The sequence below is a fragment of the Mustelus asterias genome, chromosome 3 (genome assembly GCF_964213995.1).
Source record: "Mustelus asterias chromosome 3, sMusAst1.hap1.1, whole genome shotgun sequence".
Classification (NCBI taxonomy): Eukaryota; Metazoa; Chordata; class Chondrichthyes; order Carcharhiniformes; family Triakidae; genus Mustelus; species Mustelus asterias.
Window position 1 is genome coordinate 36,221,822 of NC_135803.1, and position 18,773 is coordinate 36,240,594.

General features: G+C 41.8%; 1 protein-coding gene across 2 annotated transcripts in view; it reads left to right on the top strand.

Moving 5' to 3' along the window:
• The window catches only part of xxylt1 (xyloside xylosyltransferase 1), a 123,516-nt gene extending 114,354 nt beyond the window's left edge, over positions 1–9,162 (top strand). For both annotated transcript variants that reach the window (XM_078202160.1, XM_078202168.1), the window contains exons 4-5: positions 7,746–8,628; positions 8,769–9,162. In XM_078202160.1, coding sequence (XP_078058286.1) covers positions 7,746–8,142 — 397 coding nt within the window. In that variant the 3' untranslated portion in view covers positions 8,143–8,628; positions 8,769–9,162. The remainder of the gene's footprint in view (positions 1–7,745; positions 8,629–8,768) is intronic.
• The last annotated feature ends 9,611 nt before the right edge of the window (positions 9,163–18,773 follow it).

Genomic DNA, 18,773 nt, shown 5'->3' on the forward strand with positions numbered 1-18,773 from the left:
CCAGGTTAAAGTCCAGCGGGTTTATTTGGTACCACGAGCTTTTGGAGCGCTGCCCCTTCATCAGGTGAGTGGAGAGTTGGGTTCGCAAACAGGGCATATGTAGACGGAGACTCAATTGCAAGATAATGGTTGGAATGCGAGTCTCAACAGGTAATCAAGTCTTTACTTGACAGGAAACTGATGGCCAAGTTCCTCACACATGAGGACAGCCTCAACCAGGATCTTGAGTTCATATCTCACTACCTGTAACCCCACGACTTGCCTGGGCTTGCAAAATTTTACTAACTGTCCTGGCTTGAGACAATTCACACCTCTTTAACCTGTGCTTAACCCTCTCTCCACTTGCATTGTTTGCATCTATAAAGACTTGATTACCTGTTAAGACTCTCATTCTAACCATTATCTTGCAATTGAGACTGTGTCTATATATGCCCTGTTTGTGAATCCAGCTCTCCACTCACCTCATGAAGGGGCAGTGCTCTGAAAGCTCGTGCTACCAAATAAACCTGTTGGACTTTAACCTGGTGTTGTGAGACTTCTTACCGTGCCTACCCCAGTCCAACGCCAGCATCTCTACACCATAACTGTGGTTAGACAAGGCATGTTGCTCAAGTCCTTTATCATGAATAATTGGAGGAAGTAATTATTCAGAATATTTATTATTTTGTATTTGTCTCAATTTTGAGTCTTTGTGTTGTTTATCAATTTCACCTCCTCTCTGCCTACTATTGTCATGTGGAAAGAATTTATTTTATTACAGTTCTCCATGTTTCCCTTTGCTTTGATAACCTTTTTATCTTGTTAACTGGGTGGCATGGTGGCACAGTGGTTAGCATTACTGCCTCACAGCGCCAGGGACCTGGGTTCAATTCCGGCCTTAGGTCGATGTGTGGAGTTTGCACATTCTCCCCGTGTCTGTATGTGTTTCTTGCAGGCGCTCCGGTTTTCTCCCACAGTCCAAAATGTGCGGGTTAAGTTGATTGGCCATGTTAAATTGCCCCTTAGCATTAGAGAGTTTAGCAGGGTAAATACGTGGGGGTTACGGGGATAGAGCCTGGGTGGGATTATTGTCAGTGCAGGTGTGAAGGGCTGAATGGCTTCTTTCTACACTGTAGGGATTCTATGACTGGATGTTTTGATCTTCATCCCAGTGGGGCACCCCTGTATGGCGGAGTGGGGGAGGAAATTTTTTCATTTCTTTTCCTTTCCTTTGCTGGCAATCCATGTTGTTACAGTTTTTCTGAGTACACCTCTGTGAAGCACCTTGAAATGTTGGGGTAGTGTATGTTGGGGTACTGACTGAATCAATGTTCCCTCTAAGGTGCACAGGTACATCAGTCCAGAAGTTACAGGGGGCAAATAGGTCACGCAGGGATACTGGTCTCTAAGATATGTGCGCGCGTGTGTGTGTGCGCGTGCGCTCGCTTGGCAATAAGGATCATGTAGTGTAACACAGGCTGAGAACACCTAAGGAAGATTAGAGGTAAAATCTGCTTGGGATTTTCCAGTTTATATTTGGTTGATTGAAGTGCTGCATTAAAATAACGTGCCTGTCCTTGCATACCCCATTTATCGCCACATTGTGTAGATTGACCCAGATTGATGTCAATTTTGATGATCCTTGGTACACCTGTGTTACGACCTTGATTTTTTTTCTCTCATTTTGAAATGTCAAAGCAGAACAATTCACTCTGTAGCTTTCTTCCTCCAAAAGGGTGAACATTTACCCGCCAGGTGTCTTTGACATAAAGGACAACACTTTTCTCTTTCCACATTTCCTTTTCTGAACAGTCTGTGCTTTTGAAAATGCAAACGTTTCCATCTTCTTTAATCATTCAGTGGTATTACCATTGTGAATTCCCCCACTTTCACCATCCTGGGGATTACCATTGACCAGAAACTGAACTGAGCTGGACTAGCCGTATAAATATTGTGGCTACCAGAACAGGTCAAAGGCTAGGAATCCAGGACAAAGCAGCCCGCTTGACTGCTACCCTTCCACAAACATTCACTTCCTCCACCACCGACAAGCAGTGGCAGCAGTGTATACCATCTACAAGACGTACTGTAGAAACTCACCAGAATTCCTTAGGCAGAACCTTCCAAACCTACGAGCACTTCCATCTAGAAGCTCAAAGGCAACAGATACCTGGGAACACCACCACCTGGATGTTCCCCTCCAAGTACTCGCCATCCTGACTTGGAAGTGTATCACTGTTCTTTCACTGTTGCTGGGTCAAAATCTCAGAACTCCCTCCCTAACAGTACTGTGGGTGTATTTATAACTTAGGGTCTGTGACGGTTCAAGAAGGCATCTCAACACCACCTTTTGAAGGGCAACTAGGGATGGGCAATAATCGATGGTCTAGCCAGCATCATCCCCGAAATGAATAACAAAAAGCCATGGTTCCCGCTAATTCCTATCACGTTATTGTTGCCTACAACCCCCAGTTCTAGTATCTTGATGTAACTTCCTCCCAGTTCTGGCTAACCAAATGTTTCTTTGAATGTCCAAGGAGACCTCTCCTTCCTCACTTTGCTTTTTAAAGGGATGCCAGCGTTGCTATGTTGACTTGGTGATAACTTTTACCATGGGAGCAACTTAGAATTTAGAATCACTGCAGTGCAGAAGGAGGACATTTGGCCCATTGAATCTGCACCAACAATAGTCCCACCTAGGCCCTATCCGCATAACCCCACATACTTGCCCTGCTACTCCCCTTGACACTAAGGGGCAATTTGCGATGGCCAATCCACCTAACCTGCACATCTTTGGAGTGTGGGAGGAAACCGGAGCACCCAGAGAAACCCCACGCGGAGAATGTACAAACTCCACACAGACAGTCACCTGAGGCCGGAATTGAACCCAGGTCCCTAGAGCTGTGATGCAGCAGTGCTAACCACTGTGCCACCATGCCGCTCTTTCCCTCGTCATGTAGGTGATCGTGGCCTTAGAGGCTGAATGACTATAAATGTGAAAAGGATCAGCTCAACAGGGCATACTTTGCTTGAGTTTCCAGGAGTATAAGGCATCACCCATGGCATCCATGTATTGCACTGATCAATTCATGTTGCCCTGCTCTGTACTAATTGTTCCAATGCATTAACTCTGCAAAGTTGTGCATAGCCCGTAGTGCATTGAAATGACTAAAAATGGCCATCCAACGAGGCAATCCCAGCATAGATTTTCTCAGTTTCACATCTCTGGGGTTTGTATATAAAGCTGTTTGATTTGGGGGCAATGATTTACTATAGCTGCCAGTAAAAAAAATTCCATTGATCCCTTTTTCAAATTCCCATATCTGAATCTTTGGCAGTTTCCTGTTGCACTGCTATTTCTGTACACACATCAGTAATGTGAGAACTCCTGTCATCACACACAGGAAGTTGCAGTGTGTCAGTAGAGACCATTTTGTTCCCAGCCTATGGGAATTAACATTCATCTGTTTATGTGATTGCACTGACAGCCTGGCTTTATTGCTTCTCATTAGCACCTGTGTCTTGCACAGGCTTCAGCGAGGAATGTTAATGTTCTGTAAATAAGAAACAGCATCGTACATTTGAGTCAAATGGAAAACATGTTATGGTGTGTACTTCATTCATTAAGAGTGCAGACTGGGAATCAGATACTCCAGTGAACTCCATGTTCATTCATTCCTGCTGAATGGCCGACTCTCTTGTTCACAGACATTCACAGTAGGTCAAAGGTGAGGCGACTGTCCTGAGGATGTTACCTTCCAGTAAATCTACCAGATGGATAGGATGTGTGATAGCAGAAAGTATGTGTATCCATGCTAGGCAAACAAAGGTACATATGAATTTTTTAGTAGTCTGAATTGGAGTCTGTTAAAACATGCCGATGTCGGAATCTCAACTAATCGAAACAGAAAAGCATGTTGTCTATCTTAAAATTCCCAAAAGCCCAAGATATAGGCCGGAATTTTACCAGCACGCCCGCCCGAGGCTCGTAAGATCATGCTCGAGGCCAACGGAGAATGCTGTTGGCGTGCCGGTAAAATCAGGGCCATAGTTTCTGCAGGGAGTCTGTAGATAACCCCCCCCCCCTCCCCTTCCACAACTACATTTGATTTGTGATACTGGCAGATTTACCAGCATTTTGAAGTCTATTCTGGTTATTGAACTTTGGTGCCCGTGTGTACCAAATGTAAAAAATCAAATCAAATTAAAAGAATAGGTGAGTCCCAGTGTCAGAAATAAATGTTAAATTAAACCCAAGAGGCATGCATTCTTTTTGATACATTTATTTTCAGTGAGTGTTAATGAGATAATAATTACAGTTGCTAAGTGACAGTCTCACGTATCCCCACCACACCATCACCGCCAGATCCTGAGTTCATAATGCACGTCCATAAATTCTAACCAGCGTGTTTAGCAGAATGATTTTGTAGTTTGCTGCATGTCAGATAACCTGATTTGAAAATTAAAAATGCAGTATTAAAAATAAATTCCCCCGGCAATTGCAACTCCCCACAGACAGTGACCCAAGCCGGGAATCAAACCTGGGTCCCTGCCGCTGTGAGGCAACAATGCTAACCACTCTGCTACCATGCCGCCCTATTCTTTCTTGCACTCAATGCCAGCTTATGTCCTGCACCCAGAAATGTATTTTCAAACCTCCCATTCACTTGATCTCATTCTCAGTCCAAGTGCAACACCAATAAAAATCCTCTAACACTAAATTAAAAGTGTTCTGTGAGTAGTCATTTGTTGTTCACAAATTTACATTACATAATACGACATAAAAACATCTGGCCAATCCGGCATCATTAGGATTACATTTTAATCTTTCTATTAGTTCTTGGGAGTGGCACAATGCCAGACTGGTCAACTCTCGTCATCTGGTCGTGAGTGACACAATTTCTCAGCTAAGTTCAGCCTCTTTCTCAATCTCAGGAGAGGTCTCTGAAAATTTGGGGTTATTAATTGTTCTTCTTTCCATGTGCAGTTGGTTGCACTGGCACAAATGTCTAGATTTCAGAGGGATGGGTGGAGAGGAAACTGGAAGTGGGGCCATCTGACGCACAGTGCTTCTGTGATGGAATCCAAGCTTGTGTCTTTTGAGACAGTCCCTTAATGAAAAGGGAAACCGAGAAAGGAAACGGACTCACCCAGTTTCTAGCGAAATCAGGAATAAAACCAAAAGCTTTGGGCAGACTGAAATTGGTTTCGGTTAGGGTGGCACAGTGGTTAGCTCTGCTGCCTCACAGCACCAGGGACCCGGGTTCAATTCCATCCTCGGGTGACTGTCTGTGTGGGGTTTGCCCATTCTCCCAGTGTGAGTGGGTTTCCTCCAGATGCTCCAGTTTCCTCCCATAGTCCAAAGATGTGCAGGTTAGATGGATTGGCCATGCTAAATTTGCCCCTTAGTATCCCAAGAAGTGAAGATTAGTGGGGTTACAAGGATAGGGCCTGGGTTGGATTTTCTGTCGGAGAGTTAGAGCAGACTCGATGGGCCAAATGGCCTCCTTCTGCACTGTAGAGATTCAATTCTATTATAGAAAGTGACACGGAACCAACCGAGTTCAGCCACAGCAGTTGATGAATCCAGAGGTGCAGCATATACAAGCTGAGAAAGACAAGAGTCCAGGTAGAGAGGCTGAGAATGAGCAGCCAAGCCTGTTTCAGTTACTTGAAGATGACATTGATGAATCTGTGCCATCCAGACCGGGTTGAGGAGGTTCTGCAGACGTGCCATTTGCAGTGAAGGCTGTGCCTGTGGAACTCTGGTTGGTTGTGTGCTGTTTTCAGCTGGGGATCAGCCTACAACCTGGAAGGAGAAGAGTTGAAATTCTTTGAGGAAGTCAGAGTTGTAAAAGATTTTATGACTTGAGTTTGATTATCTATTTACTGTGTGGGCTGCTGAGCCAATTTGTAAGACCCATCCGAGTTGTTTCTACCACTTAAGGTGCAATTTATAAGTTATAATCACCTGTAATTTGCCTGTTAATTCATGTTTGACATATTGATTCCGGATGTTGATGTATAGGAGGTTATCTAAGATTAGTATTTAGTGTTTACTTTGTTTGATTCTTGTATAGTCAAAATTATTTTATAAAGCGTGCAATCTTGTGGTTTTATTCTTTTAGTCAATAACTTTGGATTTTTAAAAAAAGTGACTCGTCTCTATCAAGATTAGATATCCAAGTTAATTTATGATTTTATTTTCCAAAAATATACTTAAAATTTGTAAAGGTCCATAAATGCAATACAGATCAGTTTCTTACAATACAGTACGTCTACCTCACTACACTTGCCACTACAGATTATATTTGCAATGCACATTTACATTTCATGTCAAACTTTCTCTGCATACTGTGCTAGGAGTTTTTATATAATATACTCAGTGTGCTATGTGGGGGGGGGCGGGGCGGGGGCGGTGGAGACGGCCTTACCCCATTGAACTTTTTTGGTGGCTGTCCCAATGCGCCAGCCTGCAACATTGGGCCATGGACTGCTCCTTCCACTGGAAGACCAGCAAGTTTCAGGCAGAGCGTCTTTCACTGAGTTGATAGGACGGTGTGTCAGTTGAAGGGAATTGAGTGATGATGTTGTTCACTGACCAAACTGCTGATCTTTTTGATGGAGATCATTGATGGAAAATTGCTCTTGAAATAAGTCTGCTGAGTTGCTGCAATGCATCCCGTAGAAGATCTGCTGAGTTATTGCAGTGCATCCTGTGGATCATAGGTGGAATATTAATTGTGCTATTCTATATTTTTCTGGGACTTGTGCACAGCTTCACCATTGCACTTGTCGAAAGCATTAGAAGGATAATCATTTTCGCTCCACCCCCTTCTTTAAAATCAATGGTGATCATAATGCTTCTGAATTTAAGCCTGTTTTTTCCTTTGCTGCCCCTCACACTGAAACGTTATTGCTTTGGACACCTAGCAGTGGTGTGATTTATGGACATTGTGATTTCCCTGATTGCATTTAAACGGCGCGCTAATGCCTTTCCTCGTTAAGACATGTTTGAAAGGCAGGTTCACAATTGCACTGTCATGTCAGTAAAATTGTATTAATTATGTTTTAAACTATTTTTTATGCTGTGTTACTGTGAATAGTAAAATTATTTAGAAATAACTGCAGAAACATTTGCACAAATTAATTTGGCTGAAGGACACCATGTTACAAAGGATATCAGTCTGTGGGATGACAATGGCCCCAGCTCTTAACCTTGTTTTTGTGATTAAAATATTCTGTTTTGGTATGAAATGTCGGTTTAATAGACCTGTTCATCTAATAAAATTTGCTTCGCTGTTCCTGAATATTAGAGAAGGGCTAGAATTGATTTGAACCCCCCCCCCCCCCCCCCCCCCGCTTCATTTCCAAGGCTTTTTTTCCCACTTCTTATTAACTGTGACAATGAGGATGGCTTGGAAAATTCCAATCGCTATTTCTAGCAGCCAATGCTCGTTCTTCAATAAAGATGAAATAGTTTGCAACCACTGCACTCATAAAAGCACTGGAGAAAAACGGCCGTGTCACATCTGATTTGCCGGTTTGCTTGCTGCAACTCATTAGAAAGGCAGAAAAGAAGGAATGACTTTATCAATGCTGCTATCAGTGGCCAGAGGGGGCTATTTACAATGTACGCTGCCAGTCTCACCGTTACAGAAAGAAATTGGCCCCGTGTTTTAGTAGAGAGGCAGTTTTTCATGCTATTTCGTACTTAGCGGTCGCATTCACATTTTGATGCCTAATTTTGTTTCTTTTTGAAAAAGGCACACCTTCTGGCAGTACCGCCGAGAAAATCCCCAAACTAAAGTCGGCAATCCCCCACCGCATGGCCTCCCCGGCTTCAATAGCGGAGTCATGCTGCTAAACTTAGAAGCTATGCGTCAATCAGAACTCTACAACCAGCTTCTGAACATGGAGAATGTACGGAAACTTGCAGAAAAGTATCATTTTAAGGGCCACCTGGGCGATCAAGATTTCTTCACGTTGGTTGGAATGGAGCATATAGACCTCTTTCACGTGCTGGATTGTACAAACAACAGACAGCTCTGTACCTGGTGGCGGGATCACGGATATGAAGAGGTCTTTGATCTGTACTTTAAATGTGATGGGCAAGTAAAAATTTACCATGGCAACTGTAACACGCCAATCCCAGATGACTAAGTAAAGTGAATATTTGAATGTGTTTGCCAATGCCTTACAGCGCACAATATTTTCTATTGGAAAAAAATGTTCATACTACTTGAAATACTTTTCATTAATTTTTACCCATTTTAAAACTCTATTTTTATCACCTCCCACTTGTTCTACCTCCTCTTTCAGATCAGATTTCAGACCCCTCGTTTTGTGGTCACTGAATTAATAAATCCATGAAAGTAAGACAATGAAATCCATTAAATACTCGAAAGCCGGAATGATCAGAAAGTGTAATATCAAACTTATTGGTTCTTTCCACTTGTACATATTTTCCCTTTATACAAATCGATATTTTCTTTGATTGCCCGCTGTTTATATTTTTCCAGTCTCTAGTGAGAAATACTGTGCTTGGTGCTTTCTCTATGATGGTCCATGTTGCTACAGGAGGAATTATTGGTATAGATCCACCTCTTCCCCACTCTCTATACCCCACTGTGCTGCCTGTACCAATAGGTTTTACAGTAAGAAGTCTCACAACACCAGGTTAAAGTAGCAAATACCATAAGCTTTCAGTATTTACCATAAGCTGGTGTTGTGAGACTTCTTACTGTGCTTACCCCAGTCCAACGCCGGCATCTCCACATCACCAATAGATTTTAAACAGCTGTGTGCCGATGACTGATTTGTATCAAATTGAATTTGTTTTTCAAATCATTCCACGTCCTGCACCGAGCGATCTTCTTTCACATGGTGCAAGTTTCATAAGAAACAAGCATGTGGAATGAATTCTGAATAAAACACCTGAAACCTCTGTCCTTCACATTGTAGAAAAGTGGATTCTATCCAAAGTTTTCTCTGAATTCCTCAGAACTGCAGTATTACGGTGAAAAGGCTAGAACCAGGAAGGGCAGAGACGCAAAGTGCAATGCCAGCTTTTCCTTTATAACATTGAGGATTATGTATTAATTCATGCAAATACCTTTTCTGTGTAATGTATGTATGTTCATCCTTTTTACTTAATATTTCATTTGTACAATTTTAATGGACTTGTCACTTAAATGACTTTGAAAGTTTGCATTCTCAATGAATAATGTATTTGTCGTGTTACTCCTTCTCATTAAACTTTATTGGATTTATTATACATCCATAGTACATGTCATCCATTTTTTGTTATTTTATGTCTTATAAATTGTACTTGGCAATTTCTGAATTAACTAATTTGATCATAACTGTACATACTAACAAAACATGCTTTACTTTAGAAATTGTTTAATCTACCGCTATCTGCAATATTCATGTAACTTTATTATTATTGTTGTTAACTGAATATTTAGAGCTTTATTTCCCAGATAAAGGAACGGCACGATAGACAGTGGTTAGCACTGCTGCCTCTCAGCGCCAGGGACCAGGGTTCGATTCCTGAATTGGGTCACTGTCTGTGCAGAGTCTGCACATTCTCCCTGTGTCTGCACGGGTTTCCTCCGGGTGCTCCGGTTTCCTCCCACAGTCCAAAAGACGTGCTGGTTAGCTGCATTGGCGATGCTAAATTCTCCCCCAGTGTATTCGATCAGGCGCTGGAGTGTGGCAGCTAGGGGATTTTCACAGTAACTTCATTGAGTGTTAATGTAAGCCTACTTGTGACACTAATAAATAAACTTTAAACAAATGGTTTTGTCTTTCAAAAAATATTTGAAAGAAGGTAATGTAACATTACCTGTGTGTCTGTGTGTGTAGTTTCTGTGATTGGGTGAATTGAGCTAAAAGCTAATGCTTCTTAATGATACGTAACTCAATGAGCAGTGTTGGCACACATTTATTGTGCTACTTGTAGGCTGGATTGTTTAAATGGAGAAAATTGAGTATATTATTCATGGAAATGAATGTTGTTCTGTTACCTTCTACCTAAAACTGGTGAAAGTAAATGTTGAGATACAGAACTATGATGTAGCATTTTTTTTCATATTTTTACATTTACAACATTTTTCCAAGTACGCAACGACATTGATGGTTTTGCGCAGCTTACAGGCAATTAGTGGATCATTTCAGCTTTCAGCATGGAGTAAAGTGGGTGATATTGGATTGGTCACATACATTATGTCCAATTGGTGCTTTCCACATGTTTTCCATTGTGGTCTGCAGCTCAATTGTATAGATCTGTCTGCCTGGCAGACTTCAAAGTGGTGTCGCAAAGTGCTAATGTTGAACCAGCAAAATACATTTGAAGGAAGTCATGAGGTCTGAATTTGTGCGCTGGGCAACTAAAGCAACCTCAAACTGGCCAGTGGATCATCAGTTTGAATCTCCTGCAGCTCCATCACTCTTTGCTCCTTCTCACCCATGCTCTGTCTGTGCTTCGCCAGGCTCTCCCTTCTGTGCACTGGGGTGGCTATTCCATTTGTTGGGGTTTCTCATGGCTAGCAGTGGATGATGCAGTGTGCTGCGAGGTTTACATATTGGACTAAAACACAGATGCCAAGGACTTGCCTACAGTAACAGAAGAATTTATTTCAGGTAGTGGAAGACTGTTTGCAACAGGTTCATTGATCAGAAGAACATTGAATGCAGGAGTTGGGTCGTCTTGTTGAAATTGTACAAGACATTGGTAAGGCCACACTTGGAATACTGTGTACAGTTCTGGTCAGAACTGTACACAGAAAGGATATTATTAAACTAGAAAGAGTGGAGAAAAGATTTACTAGGATGCTACCGGGACTTAACAGTTTGAGTTATAAGGAGAAGCGGGATAGACTGGGACTTTTTTCTCTCGAGTGTAGAAGGCTGAGGGATGATCTTATAGAAGTCTATAAAATAATGAGGGGGCACAGATCAGCTAGATAGTCAATATCTTTTCCCAAAGGTAGGGGAGTCTAAAACTAGAGGGCATAAGTTTAAGGTGAGAGAGGAGAGATACAAAAGTGTCCAGATGGGCAATTTTTTCACACACAAGGTGGTGAGTGTCTGGAATAAGCTGCCAGAGGTAGTAGTAGAGGCGGGTACAATTTTGTCTTTTAAAAAGCATTTAGACAGTTACATGGGTAAGATGGGTATAGAGGGATATGGGCCAAATGCGGGCAATTGGGACTAACTTCGGGGTTTAAAAAAAAGGACGGCATGGACAAGTTGGGCCAAAGGACCTGTTTCCATGCTGTAAACTTCTATGACTCTATGACACAAGCACATTGGACTGGAAATTAGGCCTTATAACCTACAAGGCTTCTGGTATGAACAATCCAATGTGCCAAGTAAAGGATTTCAGGAAAGAAAAGATCATTGGTTAAAGCCAGGTAATTGGACTAAAACACAGATGCCAAGGACTTGCCTACAGTAACAGAAGAATTTATTTCAGGTAGTGGAAGACTGTTTGCAACAGGTGAGGATATTTGAGCAGCTAATCTGATTGCCCCCACTACACCCCAGTAGCACTGGCATGCTACTTTGCTCTCTTTATAAAGTAGAGGCACTGCTGCCAATAAATGAATTATTGAATAAAATGTATTTCTGATCACTTACCCAGAGTAGAAGTAAATACAGGGATTAAAGGGGTCTGTTTTCCTCTTCACCACCATGGCATTTGCCTGGTTGGGCAGCAACTTTTGTTGCAAAATTGGGCACCAGCTATTCATTATTTTGTTATTCATTATAGATTCAGTGATAAACTATGAGTAGTTTTAGAACAATTTTGCAAATAGTGATTCAGACCTGTCAATCCTCTGAGTAGTGTTCCAAAAGATATCCATGTAATTTATAATGCAGAATAAGTTTCCTGTATTATAGCCAGATTATAAACTTGATTATGTTTCTGGAATATTTACAAAGCTTTATTAATGGGCCTAATTTTGTATAGAAGGTAATGGATTGACAACTTCTTGAGTATATACATACATACATAGTTAAAGGTGGAAAAACTTTCCAATCATTGACCGAGACCATCTAGAAGGACAAATGCAGCAGATTCCTGGTAACATCACCAACTGGAGCATCCTCTCCAAGTCATTCCCCACCCTGACTTGGAAATAAATTGCTGTTCTTTCACTGTCGCTTGGTCAAAATCCCAGAACTCCCACCCTAACAGCGCTGTGAGTATACCTATAATTCAGGGACTGCATCAGTCCAAGAGGCATACAGGCTTGAAACATTAACTCTACTTCTCCCTCCACAGATGATGCCAGACCTGCTGAGTTTTTCCAGCAGTTTCTGATTTCATTTCTGTTATAGTGCCACCTTCTCGAGGGCAACTAGGGGTGGGCAATAAATGCTGGCGGAGCCAGCGACACTCATCTCATATGAGATCAATTTTTTAAAATGTTACTGTCAGAGATAATCCACTCCTCCACAACATGCACTATAACAGAAATAAGATCAGAAACTGCTGGAAAAACTCAGCAGGTCTGGCAGCAGCTGTGGAGGGAGAAATAGAGTTAATGTTTCAAGTCTATGCCTCTTCTTCGGAGCACTATAACAGTCTTTGCCAATGGAGCCAGCACTGAAATTAATGCAGTGTTATGAATTTCAGTTCTTGCCCACCACAGTTCCAAACTAAACAAACCAGGAAAAGTGTTGGTGCATTCGGGTACAAGTGAATTTTAGCAGCATTGATTAAAGAACATATTTTGGGGGTGTAATTTATCATGTGCAGAAGCATGAATTAGGTAATGGCCTGGCCTGTTATTCACACTACCCAATCTTCCTTTCTGTTGAGTTCAAAATGAACTTCATGCTTAATCTTTTGGAACATTACAGCAATATCATAATGAACTGGTGCTGTTATGCAATAGACAGGTGTTAGCAATATTTTACAGACATCTTCAATCTATCAGTTCCATAAGACATTTAAAGCATTTCATCATTTACAGTTTAATTCTACAGCTACACAGGTAGATCAATGTGCTGCATTATGTTTCTTTCTAAAGAATCATCTACCATATCTAAAGATTTTATCCTCCATTGCTCAATAGCCAACCCTATAATCCATTATCTCAAGTATTCAGGTCACAGGGAGCAAGTAAAAAGTAACCATGCTTGGAAATAGGTTAATTGTCAAATACAGGTGAACAATGTTATTAACATTCCACACTATTTGTATATTCAGAGTAGAATGTTTTATCCAGTCAACACCTTGTGGCACTTTCAGAAAAGAGTAACAAATGTCAAAACTACTGCTTTCTTTCCGGTCCCTGAATCCCGATTTTAGTAACTGGTCCTTAAATATTAATATCTTCTGAGCAATCCCTCTGCAATTTTTCATGTACATTGTAATATGATTGAGTTAGAAAAATGCCAACTCTCAGCTTTTTAAGCTTGTTGGTTTCCTGCTCCTTCTGACTCCACAAAAAATGCTTTTCTGGAAATTTCAGTGCCTTTAGTATCCTCCAGGTGTAAAGCACTTTGAACTGTCCAGTGGTTGTGAAAAGCACTATGTAAATATAAGCCTTTCTTATTTCATCCCTTTACAAGGACTGCAAGGTGAGGCAGCTCAGGATTCATGAGTATTGGTTTGTGCTTGCAAAGCGCAAACTCTGTGACTAGTCCAACAAACTTTGGCATCTGGGTTGGAAATAGGCACAGAAATGAAGACAGTTCTTGTTTCAGCACAAACTTCTGTCCTGCCAAATTGGTTATCATTGTGCTCAATACACGCTTGGAAAAGGGATAGAGTTTTGAAATTAGACCCCAAGATATTTTCAAAATAGCTGACGGTGTTTAGGTCACAGTTGCAAATATCAATTTTCTGAGTTAACCTTTCAAGAAAGTGAGTCTGTATAATCTATTGATTTTGTAATCTGTATATTTGATTTGATTTGATTTATTATTGTCACATGTATTAACATACAATGAAAGTATTGTTTCTTGCATGCTATACAGACAAAGCATACCGTTCATAGAGAAGGAAACGAGAGAGTGCAAAATGTAGTGTTACATTCATAGCTAGGATGTAGAGAAAGATCAACTTAATGCGAGGTAGGTCCATTCAAAAGTCTGATGTCAGCATCTAAGCTTGATTTCTCTGTGTAAACCTAGCTCCACCCAGTCGCATGATTTTCTGTCAATCAACCTAATCAGGCCCCACTCTGCAAAACCCCAGAGGAAAACACTAAATAGCATACAGCATTAGTTCTAGCAATTAGGAGCAATTATGTTGTTGCAGTAACAATACAGGCCACTGGATACAGACCCAGCAGCACCGGTTAAAACAGACTGTAAAAACAAATCCTGCACAGACATGACCCAAATACATTTCTTAAAGGCACAGTATTGTCACATGGGTAAATGTCGGTGTTGTAGCTATACTGGCATAGCTTGGCTAGGGGCACAGCAAGTTCTGGAGCACAAATCTTCAGTACTATTGCCAGAATATTTTCAGGGCCCATAGCCTTTGCTATATTCAGTGCCTTCATCCATTTCTTGATGTCACCTACAGTGAATTGAATTGACTGAAGACTGACATCTGTGATGCTGGTAACCTCAGGATGAATCACCCACTTGGCACTTTTGGCTGAAGATGGCTGCAAATGTTTCAGCCTTGTATTTTGCAGTGATGTGCTGTGCTCTTCCATCATTGATGATGGGGATATTTGTGGAGCCTCCTCCTCCAGAGAGTTGTTCAATTATCCATCACTATTTACAGCTGGATGTGGCAGGGCAGCAGAGTTCAGATCTAATCTATTGGTTGTAGGATCACTTAGTTCTGTCATCGCAGAGCTTCTGCTGTTCGACATGCAAGTAGTTCTGTGTTGCAGCTTCATTAGATTGACACCTCATTTCTAGATGAGCCTGGTGCTGCTCCTGGCATATCCTGCAGCAGTCTTCATTTTCCATGTTTGATACCTTGATTTGATAGTAATGGATGAGGGTACATAAAAAGTGCTATTGAACAAATTAAACTAATATCCTGGTTGACTTATTCAGTGGCTTGCTTAGATGCTACAGATCCCAGAGGCCAGTTCAAAAGAAAATAAATTCTTCTTGTGGTCAGCATTCTTTCTTCGATCAGCACCAAGAAGTTTAACTCATCACTTGTGCGATTTGCTGTTGTTTAGATTTTGCAATTGAAGAATTGGAGGTTTATCACAACAGCCACTACAAGTAAATCATTGTATAATGCACCTTGTGGCATTCTGACTGAACAAACACTATGAAAGTGTAATTACCATCTGGTCTTATCACCTTTGATTTTCTTTGATGCATCTTCAATGCATCTTTTGTCACTAACATTGAGACTTGCAAATGTAATGGGAAATGTGAGTCTGTGCCAGACTGTGGAACAGTGAATATTTGTAGCATATCAAATCTGAGTCGGAGACTTAAAATATTTATTACATAGACCAAACACTTTACACCATTGTTACTGCTGGAAAATCAGCGTGAGAGCAAAGCGCCAGCCAGGGACATGGTCAATCCATTGTGTTTAAGTACTATAGCTGCATAATTCAGTTGTATTTTTTGGTGCTCTGGGTGATGTTTCGGGTCCAAAGTGGCATTCATGCTACATGGCCACACCTTTGCTCTCAACTACAACAGATGTTACACAGCACAGGCCCTGCGATGGACGAGAAAGAGCAAGTGGGAGATGAAGGGAGGCTGAAATCTATACAGCTCCATTCTGCCCAGCCACTACATGGTCTAGAAATTCATGAACAATACTGGCCACCTGAACCTCAATTCCCTAACACTCCTTATGTTCCCTCGGTTGCTGACCAGCTGTTCAGCCTCTTGGCCACAATGAAAAAGTAAAAGCCAAAACAAAGTTCACACTTCAGCCCAAATTTTAAATTAAATCATGCCAGTTATTGAACATCTGAAATGGAAAAGGATAAAGGGTTAAGTTGAAGTAAGGGGAGAAGGGAAAGTAAGAAGTGCAAGCTTCTGTCATCTGCAACTTGCAATTCAGAACAGTTTGAGGGATGAGGGAGAAGTGGAGTGAGTGAAGAGTAGGTATTTGGATACCCTCATCTTCAATGGCTAGAATTCTTCTGGTGGCGAGGATTTCAGTAACAGCTCTTTCAATAATGGCCAGCACTGTATCCTGACAGTCAAAAATGAGACCCGATTTTAACTCAATCCAAACCCACCCCCTTGTATCAAATTAAAATTGGGCCATTTCAGGGGAATGTCTTTCCCTCCCATTAAATTCACGCTGCCTCCTATTGTCCACCATCTTTTCTGACGGCGTCTTGGAAATGTATTGGTGAGTTTTGTCAAATCTGTTCGGGGAATGTGACTGTCATGGTTGAATAGTTGGCTGTGTGTGCCAGTTGCGGCATTTAGGTGAGAGGTTTACAGCACTGATAAGTGCAGCGGGGTGCAGTGAAGCATATAAATGTTAGGTATGAGACATAATTGACAGAGATGGTTGGTGAATGATGGGAAGAGTAATTGAGGCAGATGGGTCAGTTGGCACGATGTGGCATTTGACTGGCCTTGACAACTCATGTGAGATCATTAAACTTCTTGCTGCACCATATCCCAGTCCTTGGGACTACACTTCTGCTGGTAGCCTCTGCTGCTGCTAAGCACATATCTGGTTTGGCTCCTGAGGCTACAGGACATCTAAAGTTTAAAGTTTATTAGTGTCACAAGTTGGCTTACATTAACATTGCAATGAAGTTACTGTGAAAGTCCCTTAGTCGCCACATTCTGGCACCTGTTCGGGTACATTGAGGGAGAAATTAGCATAGCAAATGCATCTAACCAGCACATCTTTCAGACTGTGGGAGGAAACCGGAGCACCAGGAAAAAACCCACACAGACACAGGGGGAACCTGCGGACTCTGCACAGACAGTGACCCGAGCTGGGAATCGAACCCAGGTCCCAGCGCTGTGAAGCAGCAGTGCTAACCACTGTGCCACCATGCCATCTCTCCTTTTTTCCATTTCATCCAGAGAGATCATAATGCAGCAAACCCTCCCACGGTCAGCCATCATTGATTCTTCAATAGAACAACATCTAGAATGATCTCTGCAGCACCAGCAACCACAATGCAGTCCTCCTTTCAGAGGTTTTAACTACTGCATACATGATTTTGGAACCCTTGATAATGAATGCAGCCTAGAATGAGCACAAGAAGCATTGGCTGCTCACTGAAATCATGGAAATGAGAAGGCAGCACAAATTGGCATCATGTATGCAATGAACAGACGCGGGATAATCACACATTGTCATTCCAGTTTTCACTTTGGGGGTTATCCAAACTGCCAATTACTCATGCCATTACGTTATGTGAGAGTAATGCTTCTTTGGATCAATTTGTGCAGAAGATACTTTCTAAAATAAATAGCATTCGACTAAACATAAGAACATAAGAACTTGGAGAAGGAGTAGACCATCTGGCCCCTCGAGCCTACTCCGCCATTCAATAAGATCATGGCTGATCTTTTTGTGGACTCAGCTCTACTTACCTGCCCACTCACTATAACCCTTAATTCCTTTACTGTTCAAAAATTTATCTATCCTTGTCTTAAAAACATTCAATGAGGTAGCCTCAACTGTTTCACTGGGCAAGGAATTCCACAGATTCACACCCTTTGTGTGAAGAAGTTCCTCCTCAACTCAGTCCTAAATCTGCTCCCCCTTATTTTGAGGCCATGCCCCCTAGTTCTAGTTTCACCCGCCAGTAGAAACAACTTCCCTGCTTCTATCTTATCTATTCCCTTCATAATCTTATATGTTTCTATAAGATCTCCCCTCATTCTTCTGAATTCCAATGAGTCCAATCAATCTCTCCTCATGAGCCAACCCTCTCAACTCCGGAATCAACCTAGTGAATCTCCTCTGCACCCCCTCCAGTGCTAGTATATCCTTTCTCAGGTAAGGAGACAGTAGTCCAGGTGTGGCCTCACCAGCACCTTATACAGCTGCAACATGACCTCGCTGTTTTTAAACTCCATCCTTCTAGCAATGAAGGACAAAATTCCATTTCCCTTCTTAATTACCTGCTGCACCTGCAAACCAACTCCTTGAGATTCCTGCACAAGGACACCCAGGTCTGCACAGTAGCATGCTCAATTTTTTACTATTTAAATAATAGTCCATTTTGCTGTTATTCCTACCAAAATGGATGACCTCACATTTACCAGCATTGTACTCCATCTGCCAGATCCTCGCCCACTCACTTAGACTATCTATATCCCTTTGTAGACTTTCAGTGTCCTCTGCACACTTTGCTCTGCCACTCATCTTAGTGTCATCTGCGAATTTTGACACACTACACTTGGTCCCCAACTCCAAATCATCAATGTAAATTGTAAACAATTGCGGTCCCAACACTGATCCCTGAGGTATACCACTGGTCACTGATCGCCAAGCATAAAAACATCCATTTACGCCCACTCTTTGCTTTCTGTTAGTTAACAAATCCTCTATCCATGCTAATACATTACCAATAACGCTGTGCACCTTTATCTTATGCAGCAGCCTTTTGTACGGCACCTTGTCGAATGCCTTCTGGGAATCTAGATACACCACATCCACCAGTTTCCCATTGTCCTCTGCACTCGTAATGTCGTCAAAGTAAATTTGTTAAACATGACCTGCCTTTCATGAACCACGCTGCGTCTTCCCAATGGGGCAATTTCTATCCAGATGTCTCGCTATTTCTTCCTTGATGATAGATCCAAGCATTTTCCCCATGCAGAAGTTAAGCTAACCGGCTTATTGTTAC